General features: G+C 57.4%; 2 protein-coding genes across 11 annotated transcripts in view; one reads left to right on the forward strand and one right to left on the reverse strand.

Annotated features, from left to right (window-relative positions):
- Positions 1-4,920, forward strand: part of IFT38 (intraflagellar transport 38) — a 78,471-nt gene extending 73,551 nt beyond the window's left edge. For 3 of the 5 annotated variants that reach the window (XM_087732318.1, XM_087732317.1, XM_087732319.1), the window contains exons 11-13: positions 1,297-1,352; positions 4,040-4,093; positions 4,630-4,920. In XM_087732318.1, coding sequence (XP_087588444.1) covers positions 1,297-1,352; positions 4,040-4,093; positions 4,630-4,776 — 257 coding nt within the window. In that variant the 3' untranslated portion in view covers positions 4,777-4,920. Of the gene's footprint in view, positions 1-1,296; positions 1,353-3,164; positions 4,011-4,039; positions 4,094-4,629 lie in introns of those variants that run through there. The other 2 variants (XM_009477298.2, XM_087732321.1) reach the window with 2 other exon arrangements.
- Positions 4,921-6,485: 1,565 nt separating this feature from the next.
- Positions 6,486-24,872, reverse strand: NLRC3 (NLR family CARD domain containing 3). 6 transcript variants are annotated; one of them, XM_087734146.1, is made up of 19 exons: positions 24,512-24,872; positions 18,502-18,647; positions 17,752-18,012; positions 14,956-16,699; positions 14,610-14,696; positions 13,804-13,887; positions 13,432-13,515; positions 12,834-12,917; positions 12,640-12,723; positions 12,261-12,344; positions 11,289-11,372; positions 10,655-10,738; positions 10,465-10,548; positions 10,232-10,315; positions 9,860-9,943; positions 9,647-9,749; positions 9,353-9,436; positions 9,091-9,174; positions 6,486-8,589 (listed from the first exon to the last, which is right to left on the reverse strand). In XM_087734146.1, exons 2-19 carry the CDS (start codon positions 18,506-18,508, stop codon positions 8,542-8,544), a joined length of 3,258 nt encoding a protein of 1,085 aa, XP_087590272.1. In that variant the 5' UTR covers positions 18,509-18,647; positions 24,512-24,872; the 3' UTR covers positions 6,486-8,541. The 6 variants fall into 6 exon arrangements, 5 of the variants coding, with proteins under 5 accessions (XP_087590272.1, XP_087590273.1, XP_087590270.1 ...); XM_087734147.1 differs by having other exon boundaries at positions 6,487-8,589; positions 9,647-9,730; positions 17,864-18,012; XM_087734144.1 differs by having other exon boundaries at positions 6,487-8,589; positions 9,647-9,730.
- Positions 24,873-25,586: the final 714 nt, after the last annotated feature.

A 25,586-nucleotide genomic window follows, 5' to 3' on the forward strand; every position in this document is an offset into this window, starting at 1 on the left:
TAAATAGGCACCCGGTTAGCGCCGAGTGACTTCTGGTGGCTGCAGGCACCGGGGCTGAGTCACCCGCTCAGCCCACACGCAGGATTTCCCCAGTCACAACTCCGCTATACCCATTCCCAACACCTTCCGGGCTCCCTTCCCAGCAAAGGAGACCATAGACTCACAGAATCACAGAATCGTTAAGGCTGGAAAGGACCTCTGAGATCATTGAGTCCAACCGCTACCCTAACTGCCAGGCCACCTCTAAACCCTGTCCCTAAGCACCACATCCACACGGTTTTGGACACTTCCAGGGACTGTGATTGCACCCCTGCCCTGGGCAGCCTGGGCCAGGGCCTGACCGCTCTCTCCGGGAAGAAGTTTTTCCTAATATCCAACCTAAATCTCCCCTGGCGCAGCTTGAGCCCATTTCCTCTTGTCCTATCACTTGTTACTGGGGAGAAGAGACCAGCAAGAGAAACCACGCTAGCATCTTCCCCATTTCATATGGCCTCTACACAGCCAAAAGTAACCAAGCAAGGCGCAAGCGTGTTCTCCCTTTTCGGTGAACTCCCTACAACCCTGAGATCTCCACCTCCCTCTTCAGACTTGCACATCCAACTCTCAACAAGAAATTCTTGAGGTTTGCCTTGGCACTGCCTAGGATTCCTGTGAGATGTCCGTCCCTACTGGCACATCAGAGAGGATCTGAGCACAGTGAGTTCTCTAAAGGACAGAAGGCTTACCACATGGAAAAGACGGGCTGTTGTTCTCTGTGTACCAAAGCAGAGGAAGGAATATGCCAGTTCACAGAATTGTTTAGGTCGGAAGGGACATCTTGAGATCATCTAGTCCAACCCCTCTGCTCAAACAGGAGGTCTGAGCAGGTTGTCCAGGACCACATCCAGTTGGGTTTTGAATATCTCCAGGGATGGAGACTCCACAATTCCTCTTGGAAACCTTGTTCCAGTGTTTGACCACCCTCACAATAAAAAAAAAGTGGTTTCTTGTGTTCCGATAGAATTTTCTGTTTCTTAATGTGTCCGTTGCCTCTTGTCCTGTCAGAACTGTCATACTGGCATAAGGTAGCTCTGGAAATACCATCCTGACTGGAATTACTGTCAGCCTTACCCTCTTCTACCTTCTCCTGAGCTCTGAGGCTTAAAAAGGGGGGGGTGACCTTACATGCATTGGGCTCTCATCCTCTCACTGCCATTTAACTAGTCCTCCAAAATGTAAACTCCGAGCTTTATCTTTCACGCTCCATCAGCATTAACCATGAGCCAGGCTTTATGGTGGTTCTCTTTGCTCTTGCAGGAAGAGCTGGCGCACGGATCGTGGGAACAATGCAAGGTGGAGACACGGAGGACGACGTAAGTAACCATCGCGTGTGCCTGTAGAGCTTCTCTGACAGGGCTTTAGAATGACAGCCCTCTCCTCAGCTAGAGGAACACCTTTTTACCCGCTGAATGCCCCAGGCCTGCTTTCCCCCTCCTTTCCTCCAGCTGATTGCTCTCTCATCTGCATAGACACATATTTTCCTATTTTTCTTTTGCTCTTGGAGTCTCTCTGCACTGCCCTGTGCTTTAGCCTCAGCCTGCAGCGCATAACTGGTGCAGTGCACACGGGCTGCAGGAACGCTGTTTTGTTAAGCTGCTGGGGCAGATTGCTGGGAAGAGGGGATCAGTGTAGGAGTTAAATGCATGGGTCTAAATCCCCTACGTTGCTCTAAAAACACACTCCTTGGAGGCCTCTCAGTGGGCTGTACTAACAGCATCAGCCCTTCAGTCCTCCGGACGACGGGACAGGGGTGAGAGCAGAACTGTGAGCTGTGCCCCTTGGAATCCCTGCCTTGTAGATAAAGCTGTCCCATGGCTACTGGCTTTGCATCTGCTTACGGTTGACCTGGTGAGCGGACAGAGGCTAAACAGGTACACACAGGTTTGTACAGCAGGCACTTATTCTGACTGCTGTGCTCAGCCTTTGGCATATGGCCAGGCTGGGTCGATGGGCCCAGGCCAACCCTGTGAGGGTCAACAAGGCTCAGGGCCGGGTCCTGCACTTGGGGCACAGCAACCCCAGGCACCGCTGCAGGCGTGGGGAGGAGCGGCTGGGAGCTGCCCGGCGGGAAAGGGCCTGGGGGGGGTGGTCGACAGCTGCCTGAACATGAGCCAGCAGTGTGCCCAGGTGGCCAAGAGGGCCAACGGCATCCTGGCTTGTATCAGGAATGGTGTGGCCAGCAGGACCAGGGAGGCGATGGTGCCCCTGTGCTGGGCACTGGTGAGGCCGCCCCTCGAATGCTGTGCTCAGCGCTGGGCCCCTCACCCCAAGGCGGCCATGGAGGGGCTGGAGCGTGGCCAGAGCAGGGCAGCGAGGCTGGGGCAGGGGCTGGAGCCCAAGGCTGGGGAGGAGCGGCTGGGGGAGCTGGGGGGGCTCAGCCTGGAGAAGAGGAGGCTGAGGGGAGCCCTCATCGCTCTCTGCAACTGCCTGAAAGGAGGCTGGAGCCGGGGGGGTCGGTCTCTTCTCCCCAGGAACAAGCGATGGGACGAGAGGGAACGGCCTCAAGCTGCGCCAGGGCAGGTTTAGAATCATAGAACCATGGAATCGTTAAGGTTGGAAAAGACCCTTAAGATCATTGAGTCCAACCGTTAACCCAGCACTGCCAAGCCCACCACTAAACCATGTCCCTAAGCACCACATCTCCCCGGCTTTTAAATCCCCCCAGGGATGGGGACTCAGCCCCTGCCCTGGGCAGCCTGGGCCAGGGCCTGACAGCCCTTTGGGGGAAGAAGTTTTTCCTAATATCCAACCCAAACCTGCCCTGGCGCAGCTTGAGGCCGTTCCCTCTTGTCCTATCACTTGTTACTGCGGGGAAGAGACTGACCCCCACCTTGCTACAACCTCCTTTCAGGCAGTTGTAGAGAGCAATAAGGTCTCCCCTTATTATTAGATTGGATATTAGGAAAAACTTCTTCCCGGAGAGAGCGGTCAGGCCCTGGCCCAGGCTGCCCAGGGCAGGGGTGCAATCACAGTCCCTGGAAGCATTCAAAACCGTGTGGATGTGGTGCTTAGGGACAGGGTTTAGAGGTGGCCTGGCAGTTAGGGTAGCAGTTGGACTCGATGATCTCAGAGGTCCTCTCCAACCTTAACGATTCTGTGATTCTATGATTCTGTTTCTCCTGCAGGCAGGGCCAGAAGAGAGAAGATACCGCTGCTCTTAAATGTTCATTGCAGAGACCTGGAGGCACTATAGTGATGAGGGAGTTAAGTCTCTTGCTGGAGAGGGACGAGCTGCCCTTCTTTCCACCCATCCTCACCTTTTCTCTGGAAAGGAACTTGCTCTGCTGTTTGCTTCAGCCAGATTGAATATGGTTAAGGCTGTTTGTTGCCTTCTGGGGAATGATTTATGCCATTGGCATTCAGAAACATTTCTGGGTAGGGTCAGGAATGCCAGTGCTGTAGGTGAGGATGTTGTGGCCTTAGTCACGGTGCGGCCTGATTGTCCTTGACCATGTTCTTGCCAGCTTTGGATAGTCATTCTCTGCAATTTCTCCTTCCCTTGGACTTGCCCGTTCACAGCTTTCTCCCATGTCTCCCTGTTGGCACAACCCCAGCACATCCAGGTGTGGAAAGCCAAGGCCTTCAGCCTTGTATTGTCCTCAGCTGCAGCCACTTTGGTTGCTTCATGGCTCTGCCCTCTTAATACCCCATCTCCGCAGGCACCAGGGCTGAGAGGCTTGCTTAGGGACCCTGGCAGGCCTCTATGCGTCTGAGGTCAGGGAAGGAAAGCAGTGAGGCTGGTTTGAACCCCTCGGAGAGTTAATTGGGTTATGGAGTTGAGAAGAGAGCAGGCTTCAGCCTGCCCAAGAGCCGGCAGCTGCACGCCCAGCCCCTGTCACTTGCTGGTGTGGTACACGATGCCTGAGCTCTGCCTGGCTTTGCCGCCTTCTCCCCTGCTCCCATTCTGGTTACTTTCTGTTTTCTTTTTATGTTCTTGTACTTTTTTTTTTTTTTTTTGCCTGCTCTGCCTCTCCTGTTCTTTCCACTCTGGTTCTCCAAGGGGAGATCTGCCCCAGCACGGCCAGGCACGCGCAGGATCATCACCAAGGCGCAGGTGGGTTTCTCTCCTGCCGTTCATTTTCTTCCACTACGCCTTCATTCTTTGGTCTCGCAATAGGTATCGCTTTAAAGTTAAACACCTGCAAGGTTTTTAATACCACAAATTCAGGAGAAGTCAGGGAGTTTGGTTTTGTCAGCCCCGCGGAGCGGGGAAAGAGGTTCGCAATAAACTGAACGGAGCAGCCACTGCTTAGCAAAGTGGGGAGCTGCTGGTGAAAGCCCCGTGGGCCGTTAGCTCCCAGAAGCAGCTGAGCTCTGGCTTTTCATTATTTTGGAAGGCCAGCAGCACAGCAGCCTGAGCTGGAACAAAACCTCTTGTAGAATCTGCTGCTCCTCCCCGGAGCAAGTCCAAATCTGGATCCATCCCAGTGCAACCAAGCCCCGTAGCCCCCAGGTGTGCGACTGCACAGAGCGCAGGGGAGGACGCGACGTAACCTCAGCCAGCGGTGCCAGCCTTTACTTTTGAGTTGGCCAAGATGCCTTGCCATCTGAGAACTGAACCGGTCATGAATTCTCTTTGCTTTCCTGCAGGAGGACTCGGGGGATAGCGAGATTGACCTGGATGAAGATGAGGAGGAGGATGATATGGAAGATGACAGCATGGAAATCTCCCCAAGCAAATCCAGTCACCGAGCAAGAAAGCCAGAGCTGCTAGAGGAAAGCGATAATGACTTCTGACCCTTTAGTAGCAGGACCAGGAGGCATCTGGAAACATCAATTTGGAGAGCACGCAGGCCAGGAGCTGCCATTTGAAAAGCGCTTGTCAGCATGAATTCAGGAGTCAGTAAATAATGTTCATTAAACTTGAAAATTAAACTTGGATTGCCGGTCTTGTGACTCTCAAAGCATGAGCAGTTTATCCGTAATGAGGAGAATCACGGTAATGTGGAGTGTGGTTATTTCCATAATTGCATTAGAACTGGCCCTCATGCGCTGCAGTGCCAAAAGTCGCACTCCAGTGAGCATCGCGTGCTTGATTTCCCTGCGTTTTGTTATGTCCAAACAGATTTTTTTGGCTTAATAAAACCGGATGAAAAGCTGCTCTGGGAACACACTTAAATTGATTTTAAATCTGGCTTAAATCTATTTATCCTAAACATATCCTTTACTTAATCAAAGGCTTGCCTCCACGAAGAGCAGCACCAGTTGCACTGAGGGAGCGGGGAACTGGTGAAGGGGTCCTCAAACGCCGCCTTCGGCGCAGCGTCTCTTAGTATTCCAGCTGCGTCGGTGGGAATTGTTCTCAGACTTCAGTGGGCTCCGCTTGAGTGTTCCGAGAGCAGCCGTGCGAGACGGCACCGCAACTAAATCCGTATGAAATTAGCCCTTTAATAATACTGGTACTTCTGGGGCAGACTGAGATTTCAGCACTCAAATGGACCGAAAGCCGGGTTTTTGTTCAGCGAGTTATGCTGACGCCATCAGCGAAAGTGTATTCAGGAGAACGCAAAAGCTGGAGTTTGCCCAGTGCGTTGCCTCTTTACTTTTTGCTCCGCTTCAGCGTCACAATTTGTCTTCACAGGAGCAGAAATCAGTGCTTGATTAGAGGAGTTCGTTTTGGCGTGTGTTCATCAGGGCAGACAAGAGCCCAGGCGGTTTTCCTGCCCTTCCCTTTTTTTACATCACCAAATTACTTTGCTTTCCCCTCCATCTGAAGTCCGGAGTTGGGGCCGACCCCTCCATTTTTGTGCTGAAGGAAGGAATACACGTGAGTTACATGAAAAATTAAGAGCTTTTTCATCTCTCCGTGTCTCTGGCCCCAGGGGTGGAACCTTCACACCCCATCAGCAGAGCTCGGAGCTCGAAATGTCACGTCAAGGCGGGACACAAGTTCACTGGTAAATACAGTTTTTGTGTAGGAACGGGAGATACGTGGGTGCAGCGATGTGCTGAAACGCACGCGATCGTACGGGCTCGAGCCGAGCCGGCTGACGCTTAGGACACCTCTTTGCACCCTGCAGAGTTAATTGGCATTTTGCACCTCGCTTCAAAGAAGGCAGACGCAGATGGTGTTCTTGGTGCTAGACGCCTGCTGCGAAGCCATCGGAGCCGTCCCGTGACCGCCAGCGAGAAAGCGTGCGTGCTCGCCACATCCCGCTCCCAAGGGACGAGAACGTCCCGATTTTAGGACCTGTTCCAAAAACATTTTTCCGTGTGACGCAGGGAATCTGTTCTGGTCCTGTGTGCTGCGCCACATCCGACCCGTGAGAGAGATTTCCCACGAGACTGGGACCAGTCTCCCCGTCTGGGCTGCAGTTTCAGAGTTACAGTTTCCTATGTTATTTCCTATATCGTAGGCCCAAATGGAAAGCCGATTTAATACCTTGTGCTCACAGAACCAGGGTCTCTTCAGGCAGCGCTGCCGCCTGGCCTTTCGGCGGCCTTTTGGCGCAGCCGGCCAGGTTTTAGGGTGGCCTTCTCGCACCAGGCTTGAAGAGCAGCGTGGTTAGCAGCCGCCCCCGGTGCCGGTGGAAAGGCACCCTCTGAGCGCTTGACTCTTTCGGTTCGGAAGTGTTTGCGTATCGCTAGGTATGCGCATATGCGGACAGATTGATTAAATATATTTCAAATTGTTGTTAACCCCCTGTTTCCTGCAGCTGCAGGGCACGGGAGCTGTCTCAGGGTTGTGGATCGCTCTCTCCGTTGGCGTTTCAGGTAACGTTTCAGCTCAGGCTTTGGGCAGAGCTGGACCTGAGCTTCCATCTGCCGGGAAATACCGGTGAAAGAGGCAGGACTTGAGTCCCTCAGCATCACTGTACCGTTTTGGAGAGCGCGCGCCAGCCCCTGACACCTCATGGAAAAGCCCTCGTGTCGCACCAGTACGGGGTGCGGGGTCTCCAGCCGGGGCAGCGGAGCACGGTGCACCCCGAATGCCACACGTAATGATCCACAGCCGAGAGAGGACGGCAGCACAAGGCATCTTCTCAGCTAAGAACTGATTTATTTCCAAGTACGTACGTATCGCATGGCTCAGCCCAGCGTGTCTCCGGGATCAGCCCACAGAGGTCCCTGAAGCAGTTGCTCGCTGCCCTGGCCGCAGCAGCGGCGTGGCTCAGGGTGGGCCCTGGCTGGGGTGGAGAGGGGACAGTGGCTGGAGGGGGGCTCTCGGGGGGCTGCGTAGTTTGGCTACTGGTCCACCTGCAAACCTGGCACCTTCTGGAGAGTCACCGGGTCTCTGCCACACACAGGAGGGCATCGCCTGGCACCTCTGCCTTTGGCAGCTGCCTGCCCGAAAGGCGGCCAGGGGAGGACCCTGCCTGCAGCTGGGACGTCGGGAAGACGCATCCCACGGTCACACAGCCTGTCACCGATGACAACAGCAGGAGACCCACGAAGCCCAGCCTCAACTCGAGAGGCAGGACGTCACCAGGCAGTCCTGGTGCAGCACCGAGACGCGCGTGCTGAAGACGGCCCATCCTTGCGCAGGGCTGTTCCTCTTACGTCCACCCTCCCGCTCCTCCTCCCGTTATCCTCAGGGCTCTTTATTTCCCGAGGTCTTTCTAGATGGTTCCACTCCTGCGCCTTGGGATGCCTGTCTCTTCCGAGAGGCATTGATAGAGAACAGCACTAACAAAATGCTTCAGTCACGCTCGGCCAGCACCAACCTGTTATTGAGGGCATGGCGAACACAGAGGCTGCGCTCGCTGCCTAGGACCCTGCTCTGAAGTGCCCCAGTCCAAAGCACTGCTCTCATCTGAGCCAGGAGGCTGCAAACCCCTCATCTCTCGCTGGGATTTCAAGGGGAGCCTGCAGGACTGAGCTGTACGTAGCCAGGTGAGAAGGGGCTGCTGTGAATCCTGCCCGTGTTTCACCTACTTCTCCCGGGATCCCTGCCAGAACTAGAGGGAGAAGAGCTGGCGCAGGGAGAAGAGTTGTCGCTGGGAGCAGAGCCCTGGAGCCCCGGCCGGGCTGCAGTGACATTCGCCCGCAGCGACTCGGGCTGGGACGAGAGCAGAGCTGCGGGGTGGTCAGGATGCGCCCGGTCTGGGGCAGGGTCTGAGCACAGCGCTGTAACCCCGGGGAGATCACGGGAGGGGGCTGCTGCCGCCGGCGGCGGCAGGGAAGTCACCCACGAAAAGAAGAAGGGCTGGTATGTGGGATCTGCCCTCTCCTCCCTCCTTTTTGCATTTCACCCATTCCTTGAAGCTCCCCCAGGGCCTGGATGAGCAGGCACATGGTCGCACATCCCTCAGCTTTCAACGCTAGCGAGTCTTGACCCTCCTGTGCTGCTGATCCGGGGGCCCCAGGTCCTCCTGGGCTGTGCTGGGGAGCTCAGGAGCTCTCCTTGCCCCAGTTCTCCTCCCTGGGACGGGCGGGCGAAGGGCCGAGCAGCTCCCTGCGGAGGCACGCTGGCCAAAAAGGGACCCACCAGGCCACCTCCTTGCTGCGGCCAGGCACCCTCACACGTCCACGACACAGTTGGGTGAGTTTGTCCGGATAGCGTCAGAGATCATCTTGGCTCCCGACTGTCCGATGCAGTTCCCCTGCAGGCTGGGAGCAAAGAGAAGAGGAGTTCAGGCTTGGACACAAGGCGGAGCAGGATCCTTGGTGGGTACGAGAGATGCTCCCCAGCTTTGTGCCAGCATCATCTGCGCCCTCCCTGCACCATCCAGGAGCCTTTGCTGGGACCCCAGTCACAGGGGACTCCGGGTTTGAGAGCCCAGAGGCAGCGAAGTGAGAAGCTGGAGGAAGCCCCCAGGGAGCTGGAGGGGCTGAGCCAGCCTGTCCCTGTGATATTTTGCAGAGTATTTGGCTTTTGGGGTGGTTCTTCACCCCAGGGGCATCCCCAGAGAGGAGCTGCAGGGCCTGGAGCTGTGCAGGGATGGTGGCTGTCCCGCCGGGAGGAGCACAGGGCGCCCTTGTCCCCTGCCCCGTTGGGGAGGTCCCTGTAGGGCAGCCGGGCACAGGCAGTGCCAGTGGTGGGGAAGGTCCCTTGCTGGTTCCCGTGGTCTCCCCGTCCCTGCCTTACCGTCCACCTCAGCAGCCACTTACTTCACATAGGTGAGGCCGTGGTTGCCCTTCAGAGCAGTGGCGATGCAGATGGCTCCGTCCATGCCCAGGGAGTTTTCCTGCAGGCTGTGGGAAGCGGGAGGGTCAGAAAGCACCGGCCATGTGCGTGGGAGTTGGGAAAAGCCACCAGCTCAGGGGGTTTGTCCCATTGAGAGCTGCTGGCCTGGCCTTCCCCTCGCTGCTCCCTCCAGGAAGGCCTGGAAAGGCTCTTTTTGGTTCCCGCCCCGGGGAGCAGGGTACTTACTTGAGCCGGCGGAGGCTGCGGTTCACCTTCAGCGCGTTGGCCATCGCCTTGGCCCCTGCCATGCCGATGGAGTTTCCCCGCAAGCTGCAGAGGAAGGCAGGCGGTGAGGAAGGACAGCCCGGGACGGCCCCGTGCTCTCCATGGGCAAGAGGAGGAGGTAGGAGAGGTGGCCCTACACCAGCGAGTCAAGAGACAGGCAAGCCAAGTCTGGTAGGACACGATGCAAGGGTCTCAGACACCCCCAGGGAGCAGTGTCGCAGCCATGGGGACTTGGTGGCCCCACCAAGCACTTACTCCAGGATCTTCAGGCTCTTGTTGACCACCAAGGCTTCTGCCAGGGCTTGGGCACCAGCCGCACCAACTGAAGCCACCTGCAGGCTGCAAGAGAACAAGGACCCTTCGGTGCATGTCGTGAAGTGACCATGGTGTGCTAATTAGAGAAGCTAATTAGAGAAGCTAATTAGACAGGCTGCAATGCCAGGGCCCCGCCGCAGCCTGGATACTCACTGGAGATCTGCCAGGGTTGTGTTGACCTTCAGCGCAGCGGAGAGGGCGGCCATTCCCTCGTCTCCAATGGCGTTCTCCTGCAAGCTAAGACACGCAAGTGCTGCGTCTGCCCACGGCCCGGGCACCCAGGAGCAGGGAGACGGACAGCGAGGGGCAGCGGGCACAGGGTGCAGTGTGCTGGGCTTTCCCAAATGGCTTGGGGGGCCCCCGGGCCACCATCCCCAGCCAGGGACATGAGATGGGGACACAGGATGGACTGGAGGAGGCAGCAGGCGAAGCCACCTCCCCTGGAGCAGCGTGAGGGCAGAGACCTTGGGCAGGTCCCAGTAGGAAGACGCTGCCCAGGACCTGCCCACCCGTGTCCCCACTTACTCGAGGCTGGCCAGGCTGCCGTTGGACCGTAGTGCTTGTGCCAGGGCCGTAGCAGCTTTTGCCTGGATGAAGTTCCACTGCAAGCTGCGAACAGGAGGTGAAGTTCGGGGCTGTGAGGACGCCCCGATCCCTGCGGGCTCAGCACCCACCCGGCTCATCTCCCACGAGCAGTGTCCCTGCCCCGCGTCCATGCAAGGGGCTTCAAAACCAGCCAGGTCCAAGGGGAAACTCACTGGAGGGACATGAGCGCCCGGTTCTCTTTCATCGCTAAAGCGATGGCCTTGCCGCCTTCATCGTGCAGCAGGTTCGCCGCTAAGCTAGAGGCAGGGGACAGAGGACGCAAGTCAGGCACACAGAGTTTGGGACAACTCCAGCGACACTGCGCAGCAGCGTGGGTGCCCTCCTGGGGCCCGTGGGACTTACTCCAGCTTCCTGAGGGTGCTGTTGGTCCGCAGGGCGTGGGCGATGGCGGGGCCCCCCTCCTTGCTGATGGAGTTCTCCCGCAGGCTGGGGAAAGACACGGGGCTGAGACCATCTATTGGAAGGGGCAGCCTGTCTGACTTGCATCCCCATCGGCATCTGCATCTCCATTCCCTGCATCCCCATCGGCATCTGCATCCCCATCGGCATCTGCATCTCCATTCCCTGCATCCCCTTTGGCATCTGCATCTCCATTCCCTGCATCCCCATCAGCATCTGCATCCCCATCGGCATCTGCATCTCCATTCCCTGCATCTTCATTCCCTGCATCCCCATTGGCATCTGCATCTCCGTTCCCTGCATCCCCATTCCCTGTACATCCTACAGCTGTGAGCACCAATACCACTGGAGCTTTTTCCCAGCCTCCCATCCCATCTGCCATCGTTTCATTCAACCGATATCTCCCAAGGGGAGAAAGCTAACGATGGAGAGAAGATGCTCGCAGCCAGAGGAGGGACAGAGGCTGCTTTCAGCACCCCAGAGCACTGTGGGAACAACCAGGCACAAGGAGAAGTTCTCGCATCCCGTGTCCCGGCAGCAGCTTTTGGCCAGGGTGGCCGGAGGGACCGTCACTTACTTGAGGTTGATGAGTCCCTTGTTGGAGCAGAGAGCTGCTGTCAGCGCGGTGACCCCAGTGCTGCTGATGGAGTTGCTCTGGAGACTGAGACAAACGGGGAAAGGCGTGAGGATGGGCCAGTCTTGGCATCACAGGGAGGCTGCGGGGTCGGGTTTGGGGTGAAAAGTGCCCATTTGCCCATTTCACTGAGAAATGGGCATCTCCCAGCTGTGGGAAACAGGGGGGAGCCAAGGCTAAAGGACCAACTTCAGGAGCAGCCAGGCCGGGATCAGCATCTCCTGCTCACCACAGCAGCAGTGGCCCCACCAAGCAGAGGTGTCGGGGTTTGCCGGCACTTCGGGGCAGCCGTGTCCCCAGCCAGCTGCCGCCGTGGCTGCCGGCTCAGCTGGGGATGCGATCCTGCATCTTTGGGTCCTTGTCACACCGTGGGAAGCCGGTGACGAACCCAGGGCACAGCAGCTTGTCTGCAGGAGCCATCAGCCCTCTGCTCCGGCCAGGCAAGAGGAACGGTCCTCTCTGGCTGCCATTCCCAAGGGGGATGAAGGTTGCACCATCCCACCCTGACTCTGCCAGGCCCCAGCCTGTTACCTTCCTCATTAGCCATTTCCCATCCCATTTGCGAGACAGAGAAGGCCCGAAGCTGCTAGTATCCTCCAAAAGCAGAAAAAAAATCATCATCTGGGTTGAGGATTAACTCCTCCAGTGCTCCCTTGGTGAAGGCAGGGCCAGCCCGGCTGCTGCCGGCGCTGCCTGGGGGTGCTGCATGGTGCTCCAGCCTGCAGGGAGCATGCCTGGCCCCGTGCCGCTCCAGGGGACGTGGAGTGGAAGAGATGGGAGGATCTGGGATGATACGAGGGGCTCTGGGGGCAGGGGAAGGAGCCTGGAGAGGGTGGAAGATGCTGGTGGAGTGAGGAGGCTGGACTGGGCTCTGTTGAGCAAGCAGGAGACCAGGCGTGGAGGGGGGAGACTTACTCAAGGCTTTGCAGACTGTGGTTCACCTTCAGAGCTTCGGCCAAGGCAACCGAGCCGTTGTCTCCTACCGAGTTGCTGGAGAGTCTAAGACACAAGAGGAAGAGCAGGTGTTACCGGCAGCCGCGCTGCAACCAGCTTAGATCTGCTGGCAAAGGATTCATCTCCCCCGGGCTCTTTCTGCTCCAGCGATAACCACAGGGTCCGACAGCAGCGCTGCCATCCTTGCTCCCCTCCGCCCACGCCAGCCTCCTTGGGCAAAGCTAGCAGGGTCCGTCCTGCCCGCGCGGCACGGCCCAGCCCCCTGCCCACCGCTCCTGCCCGCAGATCCCGGGAGACACGGCGCCGGCGTTGCCATCCCTCCGCCTCGTGCTGCTCTTACATCAGCTCCTTCAGGCTGCAGTTCTGCTTCAGGGCCTCTGCTATTTTCCTGGCACCGTGAGCTCCGATGGCGTTTTTCTGCAGGCTGCAAAGATGAGGAAGGCACCCGTGAATATCAGGTGCCACGTCCCCATCAGTGGCACCTTGGTCTGCTGGGTGGCTGGGAGGGAGGACAGCAGGGTCCCGGTCACTCACTGCAGGGTCATCAGCCTGTGGTTGGTCAACAGGGCCTCGGCCAGGAAGGTGGCACCGTCCTCCTTGATGGCGTTGTGCTGCAGGCTGCAAGGAGAGCAGAGCGAAGCTGTGCACGGCAGCCACTGCAGTGGGCCAAGGGGCCATGCAGGGCGGTGGTTGCCTGCCCTGGAGTTTCCTTGCCCCCGTCCCTGGTGTGAGAAGGGTGTCTGGCCCCCGAGCATCCCTGCCTGGGGGTCTCCCTCCCTCCTTTCCCATGGGAGATGCCTCCTTCTGTGCGCCAGCACCCTGTGAGCTCCCACGTGAGGGATGGACCTGGACCTGGACCTGGACCTGGACCTCAGCCTCAGCCTCAACCTCAACCCACTGAAGCTGAGAGGCAGGAGGGTCCCAAAATCTCTGGCCCAGGGCTGCCCCGGTCACCGGGCCTCTGCTGGCTGCACTCGTGCTCGCTGCCCGGCACAACGAAAGCAGGTTGTGCCCAGGGTCTCCCCACCTGCTGGACCTTCAGGTGGGAAAAACCTCAATGGGACAGGAGAGGGCAGGAGGGGGCTTGTCCTGGGGATCTGCTCCTGGAGGTGCTGCAGAAGTTGAGACTTACTTCAGGGAGAGCAGGATTTGATTTTTTTTCAGTGCATCAGCCAGTGCTTTTGCTCCGGTGGGGCCGATGGAGTTGCTCCGCAGGCTGGGGCGAGACGGGCAGAAAAGCCAAGGTTAGCAAAGCCAGAGTGGCACATGGCCAGCATAAGCCAAATGCCTCCACGTGGCACAATCTCAGGCACTGCTGAGGTGGGACATCAGGCCGGCAGCTCGCAAGAGTTACGTTCACCTCTGGAGCGGTGGTGGCTTTTGGGGCTGGAGACCTTCCCCAGCTCGGTCAGGCCGGGTGGGATCCGGCCCCGCTGCGGCCATGGGAATGGTTCCCGGTGGGGAACGCGTGCGTGGCAGGAGCTGGTAAAGGGGGAACACTTACTCCAGTGTCGTCAGGCTCCTGTTCACCATCAATGACCTGGCCAGTGCTTTGGCTCCCTTATTGCTGATCTGATTTTCTGCCAAGCTGCCCAGAAAAAGAAAAATTGGGTGTTTTTCGGGGGGAGAAAGAGGCTTTCACAGCCCCTGGCGTGTCCCAGGACGCAGCTGGGACCGGTGAGCCATGGGGAGTGTTTGGTTTGTGGTACAACCATGCGAAGTGGTGGATGCTCTGAGGTCTGCTCTCCTGGGGTGGACACCACGCAGGGGGTTGCAAGGACAGGGTGGAAGGGGGGTTTCTAGACTTAAAATTCACTCATGTTGTGAAAAGGGAGCTCAGATTGCAGCATGGGGGACTCTGTGCAGCCATGAAGAAGGGCAGGGAGGTGGGGAATGTGGGGACCTGTCTGTCTGGGGTGAGGCATCTCCCTGCGCAGGGGTCGGGAGCCCGTCCCCTCCATGGAGCAGATGCTCCGTGTGGAGCCTCAGGTGTCCAGCAAACAGCTGTGACCTTGGGAAACACTTTGTTGGGATAACCCATGAATTTCTACACAAATTTTTAGGAACAGCGAGGAGGCGGCAGTCCCAGGAAGGCTGAGCAAGACAGCCTGCCCAGCCACCACAAGGACACAGCGGGTCAGGTCACCGTGCCTGGGTGCAGGAGATCGTGGGGGGTTGTCCTTGTCACTAGGCACCCTGGGGAGCCCGTGGGAGAGACGTTCCTGGAGGACCCTCACCCTGGTTTTGAGGTGCCCCCAGCTCCGCTCTGCATCCCCAGGAACAGCCTGTCTGCCCTGGGCCAGGTCCTACCTGAGCTTCTGGATCTGGCAGTCCTTCACACTCAGCACACTGCCCAGCAGCTCCATCACATTGTCCTTAAACTGGTTATTGTCCAGCCTGCAGAAGATACAAGGAAAGAGCAAAAGCAAGCATTTGGAGAACAAAGTGGAGGAAGGACGACCCTCCCATGACATCCGCCCATCACAGATGAAGAAACTCAAGCGCAGAAGCAGAGGTGACCCAGTGCCATCCCCAGGGCAGCTCTCTGCTGCTGGACAGTGTTGGTGGGCCCACGTCTCCCATTGACATGCAGGATTTTGAGTCACAGCCCAGCGTTCCTGCTTGCTTCTCCCGGTGGAATCCGACCAGGACTCACCTGAGGTTGTGGCAGAAAAGGAGCTGGGAGAGCAGGCTCTTACAGACGTTGTAGGTGAGGCAGTTGGAGAGGTTCGTCTCCTCCATGCAGACATCAGAGACCTGCAGGAGATAAGCCAGGGCAGAGCAGTTCACGGGGGTGAGCATCCCAGACAAGCTCTCGTTCTTCATTGCTTCTTCCACAGTCTTAGCGATCTCCGTGTGCTGAATTTCATGCAGGCAGTGCATGGTGTTCACTGCCCGCGAGGAGATGACGTAGTCGGTGTTCAGGCAGCCCTGGAGGAAGCTGATCGCTTGGCTCCTGAAGCTGTTGTGCTCATCCTTCACCAGCAGCCACCCAGAGAGCAGTTTGTTCACCTGCGGGGAGAGGAGCCCAGAGAGAAAACGCACAAAGATGTCCAGCTGCCTGTCCTCTGCCTGCAGCGACCTCTGAACAGCACTCTTGAAGTGGTTGAGGAAACCCAACTTGGGCCAGGACATCCCGCTTTCCGTGAAGAGGTCGAATATTGCCCGCTTTGCAGCCGTGTAATAATAAATAGCCGCTAGAAACTCCTGTATAGTTAAGTGGAAGAAGTAGTAGGCTGTGAAGGACTGCATCTCTTCTTTGAGTAGGAGTCGACTGCACAAGCTGCTCTGCAGCAAGGAAAGGTCGATGCCGTACGCCTTCATGTCCTGCTCGTAAAACACGTATTTCTTTTTGAGCAGCCCGTAGAAGGCCAGTCTCCCCAGGCTGCCCACTATCTTCTTGCTGTTGTTCACAGCCTGCTCGATCCTGAGTGTTTCTCTTGGCTTTTCCGGCCAGTCACTGCTCAGAGCCATTTTAAAATAATAGGAGTAGATTTCTGATAGGGTCTTGGGGGCGACGGTTGTTTCTTGGGATTGATCAGTGCTATTTTTTAGGTAATAACCAATTGAGGAGCCAGAAATCCAGCAAAAGCCAGGAACGGTGCACATGACGTGTAATGACCTGTTAGCCCTGATGTGATGCAGGACTTGGCCGGATAGGTCTCTGTTGTCAAGGAACATCTCATCCAAGAAGTCCTTCATCTCCGCAGCTCTGAAACCTCGTATTTCTGTCATCCGGTCAACAAGCCCGCCGGGGATTTGGCTGGCTGCTGTTGGCCGCGACGTGACCCAGACAGAAGCCTCCTGCAGCAGGTTGCCACGTATAATGTTGGTGATCAGGTTGTCCACTTGGATCTCCTTTTTGGGATCGGTGCATACTACCGTGTTGGAAAAATCCAAAGGAGTCTTGAACTCATCCAAGCCGTCGAGGATCAGCAGGGTCCTGGCGGCTCCCGCCGAGATGCAGTTCGGCTCGGTGATGTGAGGGAACGCCGAGCAGATGAGCCTCTCGGCAGAGAGCTTCTCGTAGGTGTTGAGCTCCCGGAAGGTGACGGGCAGCACGAAGATGATGTCCCTGTTGATCTCTCCCTTTGCCCAGGTGTAGACAAACAGCTTCACCAGTGTGCTTTTGCCAATCCCGGCCACTCCGATGGTGACAGAGATCCGAGGTGGGATGCTGACCTTGGAGAGAGGCAGGAAGAGCTTCTCTAGAGGGATGCTCTTGGATACATTTCGTAGGCCTTTGGTGGCCTCAATCTGCAGGATGTCATGCTCCTTCTGCTGGATATCGGTCAAGCCTTCCACCAGCAGCAGGTTTGTGAGTCGCTGGAGGGGACCCGTCTCCAAGCCATTCCCATAGTAGCTTTGAAGGCTCTCCAGGTGCTTCTGCACCATGGGTTCTGCACCGAGAGAAATGAAATGGGGGGGTAAGGAGGAGGTGGTAACCACAAATGCAAATGAAAGATGCTGCTTCACTTTTCTCCCATGCCCACGCAGAGGGGAAACCGCACGGAGGCCTTACGTCCGGGCAGGAAGGTATGTGCCAGGGCCCGGAGGGCATTAATGGGCTTAAATGGCCCTGACCAGCCTCACCCATCGGCCCAGCAGCCCATTTAAGCTCAGCGCTGGGCCTTCAGCCCCCGCCTAAGCTATGTTGTAGGAGCACTTGTCTACAGCGCCATCGTGCCTGCTATGGACCTTGTTGATCTGGACCTTGATCTTGGACCTCATCACTCTGCATTTGCCTGGTGACCACTGGACTGTGTCTGAACCTGGTTGCCCTCGCTGGACCTGATCCTGACCTCCAAATTGACTTCCCGGCTTGACCTCAGCCCTGCCTCATCGCCATGGACTTGTCTGATGAGTTGGACTCTTGGCTGAACCTGGTGACCATCTCTGGACCCGTCCTGCTCACCTGGCTCAGGTACCACGGCCCCTCGTACAGCGTATTAAACCCTCCAGCAAAGGCTGGACAAGCAGGGGATGGGGCTGCGAGAGCTTCACCAGCCAAGGCTGGAGCCTTCCAACCAGGAGGGAAAACCTCTCCTGGCAAGAGGATTGCAAGGAGAGCCTGAAGTTGGGGCAGCCACGAACAGATGGGGTCAGGGATGCCCAGCCATCCTCCTGCCGTCCCCCTCTTCCCAGCCCAGCTGCTGGGAGTGACTGGTGTGATCTGGATGTTGAGTACATTAGAGACCCCTCAGGCTGCCCAGAGAGGTGTGCTGAGGGCCTGGAAGAAGGTCCCTCAGACCTGGCAGAGAACCCTTGTCACCCCCTGGCTGTGTCCTTCCCCAGCGGAGACCCTGAGATGGCACCGTCCCTTGCACGGGCACTCCCATCGGAGCTGCCAACGCTGCCCAGCTCTGTGCCCATCTTGGGGTGCTCCAGCAAGCGCCCACAGTCAGGACATGTGTGCAGACACCCCTCATCGGGTCCGAAGTGGGCTGCCTACCATAGTCAGTGATGTGAAGGTAGAGCTGGGAATTGGTGGTCTCGATGAAGGTCTGCAGGGACTGGGAGGCGTAGCTGCCCTTGCCAGCCAGGACGTCCACCACTGCCCTCACCTGCTCGGACAGGGAGCTCGCCTCCTGTGCCCGGCTGGCCTCCTCCGCCGTGAGGAGGTCCAGCTTCCGCAGGTAGCAGATGATCTCCTCCAGGAACTGCGGCGAGATGGACCGCACCAGCTGCTTGCGGTAGCGATTGATCCAAGCCTCTGCAGGAGAGGAGAGCAGGAGAGTTGGGTCTTGTGCAAGCCCTGGGCACGTTGCTCAGGGGTGACGGGGAAAGGCAGCAGTGGAGGAGCCCATCTGACTCTGAAGGTAGCAGGGGGTCAACCAGAGCCCTCTGAGCAACCTGCCAGATTCCTCCTTGAGATGATGCCATCCCAACGTCAGGGCAGGCTGTTTTGTTAGGAGCTGCTTGGTCAAGGCAGCGGCTATCAAAATTGGAGTCAAAGAAAGTGAAGAACACAATCATGAAATGACATTTCCTCCTGGAAACCAAGCCCATGCAGAGATAAAAATCAGAGCAAGATCATTTATCTTTGGAGACAGCCATTCCCCCTGTGCCAGCACAGCGGCCCCCAAGCCCTTGGACCAGGAACCACTGTCAATCCTCACACCTTGGTGCCCCACCTCGTCCCATTTTTGAATCCAAAACTCCACCGAGGTGATGGATCTCGGGCTGCCCTGCCACCACTCACCTTCCATCAGAGGCCTCCCGTGACATGGGCGATGCCTGGGTGAGGAGCGCTGTGTTGGCAGCAGCACGGCTGTCCCATGGACCGCTCCGCATTCCCCTGGCCAGCTCACAGCATCAGTCGAGGCTCCTCAGCCTTTATCCATGTTCCTGGTGGAAGAAGAGGAGAAGCATCAGGAGCAGCATGGGAGGGAGCCCACCTTGAGCTAACGTGGTGCTGACTGTGGTTGAACCAAGGGTCCGTTCATCAGCTTTTGGCTAAGATCAGAGTCTCTGGTGCTGTGGGCCTGGCAGGGGCAGAGCCGGGACCATCACACTGCAGCATCTTTGCCCAGACCTCGTGTGCCACAAACTTGGTGCCTTTACCACCACCACTTATGCCGGAGCCTTTCTCGGGCAGGCAGTGATTGCATTAATTGCCCAGATGATGCCACCCGCAGCCCACCCGGTGAGCGCCTGAGTGCCATCACTGTCACCGGAGGGACGGCAGGGCTGCGAACCGCTCGCGTTTTCCTTCGCCATGTTGTGAAGGAAGTCGTGGGGCAGCAGGCAGAGCGACAAAGGGCCCGTTTCAGTTTCGAACCCACCTCGCTGCCGTCCAGAGCCTCTGTCAGGGCTCGCCGAGCGTGGCCAACACCACATCCTGTTGCAGATCTCTGTAGATGCTCCACTTTCAGCAGCGATGGTGAATCATTGCTCGGAGAAGGAGCACCTACCTGCTCCCTTCCCCTCGGCTGCTGCCAAACCGCACTGAGGGCTTAGTGTTTGATTTTTAAGAAGTGTATCCACTCACTGAGTCCAATTGTTTTTAGAGCAGAGGTGGAGAGGGAAATCCCTCCACATCTGAGAGTGCTCCCAGCTTCACCTACGTTAGCAGACAGCACTGTGCTACGGCCTCTCCACCAGCCCCAAAGTCATCTCCAGGAGCTGGCCATGTCCAGGTGGGAACTTCTCAGCCCCAGGGGCTGTCTGATCTTGGCAGCGATGTTAACGCAGTGTCCCAGTCCCAGTGTCCTGGCACGGCATCCTTTCCTCACCTCCACCTGGCCTACAAGATGCTCTAGATCCGTGCGATCACCCCCACGCATGCCAGTCAGAGGCATTGCAAGGAGGTCCCTGCCCGCAGGCAGCGTTGCCTTTGCCCAAACCCACTCCTAAGTGGGCCGTGGGCACCGCAGGGGCTTCGTTGCAGCCTCGCCAACAGGTACAGGTAACGCTTGCTTGCTTTGGTCAAACCCAACCTCTTCCAGGGTTTGCTTTCAAGGTTCCAGGTTGTGCTTTCCAAAGCACAAATATAGCTTGACCAGGGAAACTTGGTAGAGTCTCTGGTCCGTGGTTAGGTCCGTGGTGCAGGGTTAAGGTGCTTGGGACAGCCCCTTTGCAGGCTCTTCCCTTCATCCTCCTGCCAGGAGGTCTAGGCTGAGGTTTATTTCTCCCACCGGCCATGCGGATGGTGGCCGGGCTGCAGGAGGGAGGACCCGGCAGAGCATCTCCCAGAGCCGAGTCCCTCACAGACCCCACTGGCTGGATCTTCCATCGCGACCCCTTCACAGCACGTCCTACGGAGAGGGGTAAGTGTCCGAGAAGCACTGGGTGACCAAGCACCACCAGCAGCTCACCTTGCTCTTCACACCCCAGGCAGTGGCTTGGTCAATTAAGATACCATAAATTAAAGGAGCTCCGTGAGGAATTCACAGCAAAATTTTCACCCTTTGATGTTTTCTTCTCTCTAACTGGCCTGGAAAGTTCAATTAAGTCTTTGCACACAACAGTCCCCGGGTGTCTCATCTTTGCCGTGCAACCAAGAACACAGCCAAAATGCAAGGGGGTTTTGCTGCTTGCAGCACTGTTCCCCGCAGCCCTTCCTCTGCAACACAGCTACCGAGAAAAAGCCCTTTGATGGGGGGAAGCCTGCTCTCATGCTGGAGATTATTTAAGGGTGTCCTCCGGTGCTCCTTCAAAATGTGATCCTGCTGCTGGAAACCAGGAGCCGTAGGTCAGCTCGTGCAAAGGCATCTGACCGGGAGCATAAAGCAGCAGAAGACATAAAGCAACAGAAGAAATAATGCAATGGCTGCGATTTTTTTCTGCTGCCCGTAGAAAAGTTTCAGGTGCAGCGCTAGGACCACCCAGCGATGCTGGAGGCTGCATGCTAGGAGGGGGAAGGGCCTTATCCGCTCTTACACGAGCTGTCTGGAGGGTAGAGGCCAGTCAAAGCCAATCTCTATAACCCCTACAGAGATCCAAGGTGTTCCCAGGATGCGACCCAGCCCGTCCCGAGGCTGCTGGGATGAGTCGTTTTCTGGAAGTGCCACGCTCCCTTGTGCCCGAGACTGGAAAGCGGCGTCCGCATCCATCCTGCGTGCGCGGAGCTCAGCCGCGGGTTTGCAGCTATCGCTTGGCCAGGATCAAGCAGGAACAAGTGCTCGTCCCTGCTCCACCAGCAGCCGGAGAAGCAGTGAGCCAGCCATGGTTTGTGTCTGCCCTGCCTTGCTGCGTCCCCGGGGCACCGGGATAAGAAGCTGGAGGGCGGGAGGCTGCCCAGCCGAACTGATGAATGGCGTCTGCAAGCCCCAGGGAGGGAAATGGGGGATTTTGTTGTCAAGAACTTGGCGTTAACGCTTGTTTTGCCTGGTGTGGTCCAAGAGCCCAGCCCAGGGGAAAATCCTCCCATCTAAGGACGTGCAGTGTGTCCTTCTAGCAGCTTCAATCCAACGTCCCACCATCCCAACGTCCCACCATCCCACCTCCCACCACGCCTGTTAGCAGAGGGTCCATGCCCAACACCCGTCAGTGCCTGGGAGCCACACCCGCCGTACTGGAAGGTCCCTGACCACGCGCACAGCCAACCCTCTACGAAACAGCCACTGCGTTTTTCATCACCGTGTGTCCTGCTCCAAGATCCAAACTGCCTGGCATCAACACTGGAAAACACGGACCTAGACATAGCTGCTTCTGCTCATCTCTGGCTGTAATTACGTACACGCGTTTTTGCTCCTGGAAGTCCAGGATGGACCAAAAGAAGCTTGCCAGGGGATCTGAGATGAAGGACAGTCCCAGGATGGCCACAGCATGAAGGTGGCTGGAGATAACAGGTATTTACTGCCTCTCTGCTCTACCTGGCCTCTCAGATCTTCCTCCTGCCAGGAGGTGGCTTTGGTTTTCATACGGCAGCCGTTCCCCACCAGGCAGAGCCATCGCCCTGTGCTTCGGGAATCTGCTGAGGAGCCGGGACTGTCCCGTGCCAGGAGCTGTGGCAGCAGCCGCCAGCAGCATCGCTGCCACATCGGGCCGTGACGCTCAGCAGTCGGAAATCTGTGGTCGTCGCCACGCGGGGGCTCGTGGGCAGGTTCACCGGGAGTGTCGTGGTTGGCACCGTGAGCAGGGCTCTCCAGCCGGCAGAGCCCTGGGGACCTGACCTGCTGCGGTGGGCTGGGGACAGGGCTGAAGGGTGTCTAGTCTAGATGGGCACCAAAGTGCTGGGCAAAAGCTCCTGGATGGCTGCAGGAGCCTATGGAAAGCATTTCCACATATGGAAAACATCAGAAAATGGGCTGATCTGCTGTATTTAGGTATGTTATAAAGCTTTTTATATGACCTAATAATTGCATCATTAACCAGGCACCTGAAGGAGCCGAGAAATGCCCGTTCCAGCACAGGTCCATGCCCCCAAACACGCAGAAACCCTCAGCCCAGCCGTTGCCTTCTCCCCGTCCCATCACTACGGGGTTTGCCCATGCAGCCGGTTCCTCAAAGGTCTCCAGTTTGGGGTGACGTGTCTCGGTGCAGCTCGAACCCCAGCAGCACAGCACCCATCTCGCCGTGGCTCTCCCTCCCCCAGACACGGGAACGGAGAGAAACCACCACTTCCTGGCGGCTGGGTTTCCTCCAGCAAATCTCAAGCTCCCTCACCATCACACCCTCCGAGCTCTTATTTATTATTTCTCCTGCCATATACCCAGCCTGAACCGATCCCGGTTCGGAGGTCGGTGAGCTGCACACAGAAGCATTTGCCAAGCCAACATCTCCAGCCATTCCCCCTGAACTGGGCGGAATCGGAAGCCAGGATGCAGGCTGCCACCTTTTGGCCAGAACCAAAAAGATTTCATATTATTATTTTATGTTAATTAAGCACAGCGATGAAGTAGCTTCTGAATTATACCCAATTATGAAACTTGCAGATAATTCACTTACCTAAGCTTACATACGACTTTCAGATGTAGTCTCATTTTTGCTTTTGGTCTGGATTTAATGCTAGCAAAATTTATTGCGATTACAGAGTGACCCCCTCTGCCAAATCTCACCCCTACCAGGTTTGGTTTTTTTTCCCAAAACCCCAACCAGAATAACAAGGCCCAGACACAGCGGGAGTTAAATAGAGGCGAGGAGCTGTGAAGGACCCCCAGGCTGAATACCAGCAGTCCCAACACCAAATCTCACCAGGAAAAAGCAAAGATAAATCTACGGGTAATTCCAAGTGGATAAAAACGAAGCTAATTTCAGAAAGAAGGTCTCTTGCAGGGTACTGCTACACCTTGAAAGCTGCAACATGAAGAATGCTGCGTTTACTGAGCTGATCGTGCCCCCAGGACACTGCCGTGGACGTGCATGCAGCTGATTGAAAAGCAGATCCTCTCCCCGCAAACAGCTTCTGCCCTTCTCGCCTACGGGATCTCAGGACATCAGCATGAAAAGAGGCCAGCCCGCCTCGGTCACCGACGCCAGCCCCATCCGCCGGCCTCAGAGGGGATGTGGAGCCGAGGGACGCGGCGCGGGACCCACCCCGGCACCCCGACGGGCCTCGGCGCTCGGGGTCAGCCCCAGCTTTCCGGGGTTGCAGAGCATCCCTCTGAAGCCACAGCTTCGGACTGCCAAAGGCGGCCGTGAGTTCTCCAGAAAGAAACTTTCGTGCAACGTAGACATCCTTTGTGCCGAGCTTTGCCCAGGCTGCCCCCAATGTCTGGCCTCAGGTGACCCTTCCACACGGCGGCCAAATCCTGGACGCCGGTGATGTCTCAGTGGGTGACAGCACCCAGCCGGTGCTCCAGCTGGTCCTCTCCCCATACCTATAGGATACGTAGTGCCCCTAAAGACCTTAGAGAGCCTAAATAACAGCAGGATTAAGCCTAAATGCGCTCACGCGGTCCAGCGTGCCTCAGGCTCCGTGCCCACGCGGGTGTCTGGGTGTATGGCCACATGTCCCCTGCTGAGCTCCATTGACCCGCTCCCTGCGCCTCTGGGCCCTACGCAGCGTTGGGGGATCCCCTGCAGTGAAAAGGGCTGAAGGAGGCATCAGCTGCAGCTTTGGAGACCTCGGGGTTGCTGTTCCCTCCGGCTGAGCTCCGGGAAGGCGTGCTGAGCCCGTTTCCCAATGCGGGGCACGGTGGTGCAGCTCTGGGCTTCAGGCTCCATCGGCCTTGGGCTGCCGACAGACCCAGGACCCTGCCTCGCTCTTTTTTGCACCGTGCCACAGGCGACTATATCACTAATCTCATCCTTTTCTATTTGTGGTACGTATTGGGGATTGCTTTGGATGGTTTTGAAGTAGAATGAATTCAGTAAATGACATTAACGTGGAGGCAAAAGCTGCTGCTGCACAAGGCGGAGAGGCTTTGGGCGGGCAGGGCAGCCTGGCTGCGGCTGCCTTCGTGTCTGGGCAGGCGGTAGCAAGCAAGGGGACAGAATTTGTGACAAATGCCCAGTCCCCCGTGCTCGTCTCCATCACTCAGGGCTCAGCGCCGTGCACCACTGCACCCGCTGCTGCCAGCACCGGTGGCTGTGCCGTGCCGCGCTGCTCTGCCGGGTGCCGCTGGCGGTTGGTCACATCTTCCCCGTCCCAGGGACCTCTGCCCAGCGGCTCCTGGCCCTGCGATGTGTTGGCCCAACCACTACATTTCGCATGGCCGTCGCAGCGAGAGGTCCGCAGCAGCTCATCCCCGTGCGGGAGGGCTGAGCGATGCCTCCCCTTCTCCCCGTACGCCTCCAAAGCAAAACCAGCCCCACCAAAACCTTACCTCGGCCTTGTGCCACCTTCCCCAGGTCTGCGTGGGAGCAGGAGAGCAGAGAGGGCATCCTCGTCGTGGCGGGAGGATGCAGCCCCTCCGTGCCCCCGCTCGGGCCTTTATCCCCAGAGCTTTGCTTCCTCCTCCTCGCCTGGATGCTCAAGTTCAAGGTAGAAAATGGAAGCCCCTCCGGTCGGCGGCTCCTACCCCTGGGGGACCCGCAGAGGCAATGGGACCCGGCAGCCGGGGCAATGCTCAGGGTAGCACCTGAGGAAGGTGGGTCCGGTTTCCCCAGCCGCCCACCACCGCCGTTTCCAGCCCGGTGGTTTTTTTCTGTCTTTCAGTTTGCTCCTCGCCCCTTCCTGCGCCGCGGGTCTCGCTCGATCTTCCTTCCTGTCAGCGCAGGGCTGCCGCCTATGCAAATCAATGCGCGTTATCTGCTGAAAAACAGCAGCGCATGGTAACTGCTTGTAGCCGGTACGAGCCCTCGACAGCGGTGGCGCAGGGTCTGGCCCAGCGGGATGCTCGGTGCATGGCCAATTCCCCGGCCGCGGATGCTTTCTCCTGGGAGAGCCACAAAACCAGACTGACCAACATCCAAATTACACCGAATTCCCTCGAAGCAAAGCCAAGAGCTCGCCCCGGCCTTGGAGAGCCGAAGGTTTTTGCTATGTACCCTCCTCGCTAGCCAGGAATGCTGAGGAGATCCCATGGAAGAGGCTGGTGTCGCAGCAGCTCTGCCCTTCGCCGGGCCACGCGTGGCAACGTTTCCACAGGTAAATTCAAGTTGTATCTTGAACGAGCAGAATAAATGGGCAGGGATAAACTCCCCTTCCTCCAAAGCCATTTTTCTGCCAGCGCTGAATGTCTTCTCGAATTGTGAATTTCTCTCTAAAGAGACGGATCGCGTGGCACCGAGGAACGCTGCGCCCGCACCCAAGGAGCCAGAGCCGCCGGCAGCGGCGGGACCGGCAGGATCTCCCTCCCCAGCTCCGCTCAGGCAAGTGGGGTTGATCGTTATGTTGTGGTTTTGTTCTACAAAAAACCTTAATTTGTAAACCCTGTGACAGGTTTTGCTGGTATTTAG

Source organism: Nipponia nippon, unplaced genomic scaffold (assembly GCF_047370975.1).
Source record: "Nipponia nippon isolate SJK-2023a ecotype South Korea unplaced genomic scaffold, ASM4737097v1 scaffold_5, whole genome shotgun sequence".
Taxonomy (NCBI): Eukaryota; Metazoa; Chordata; class Aves; order Pelecaniformes; family Threskiornithidae; genus Nipponia; species Nipponia nippon.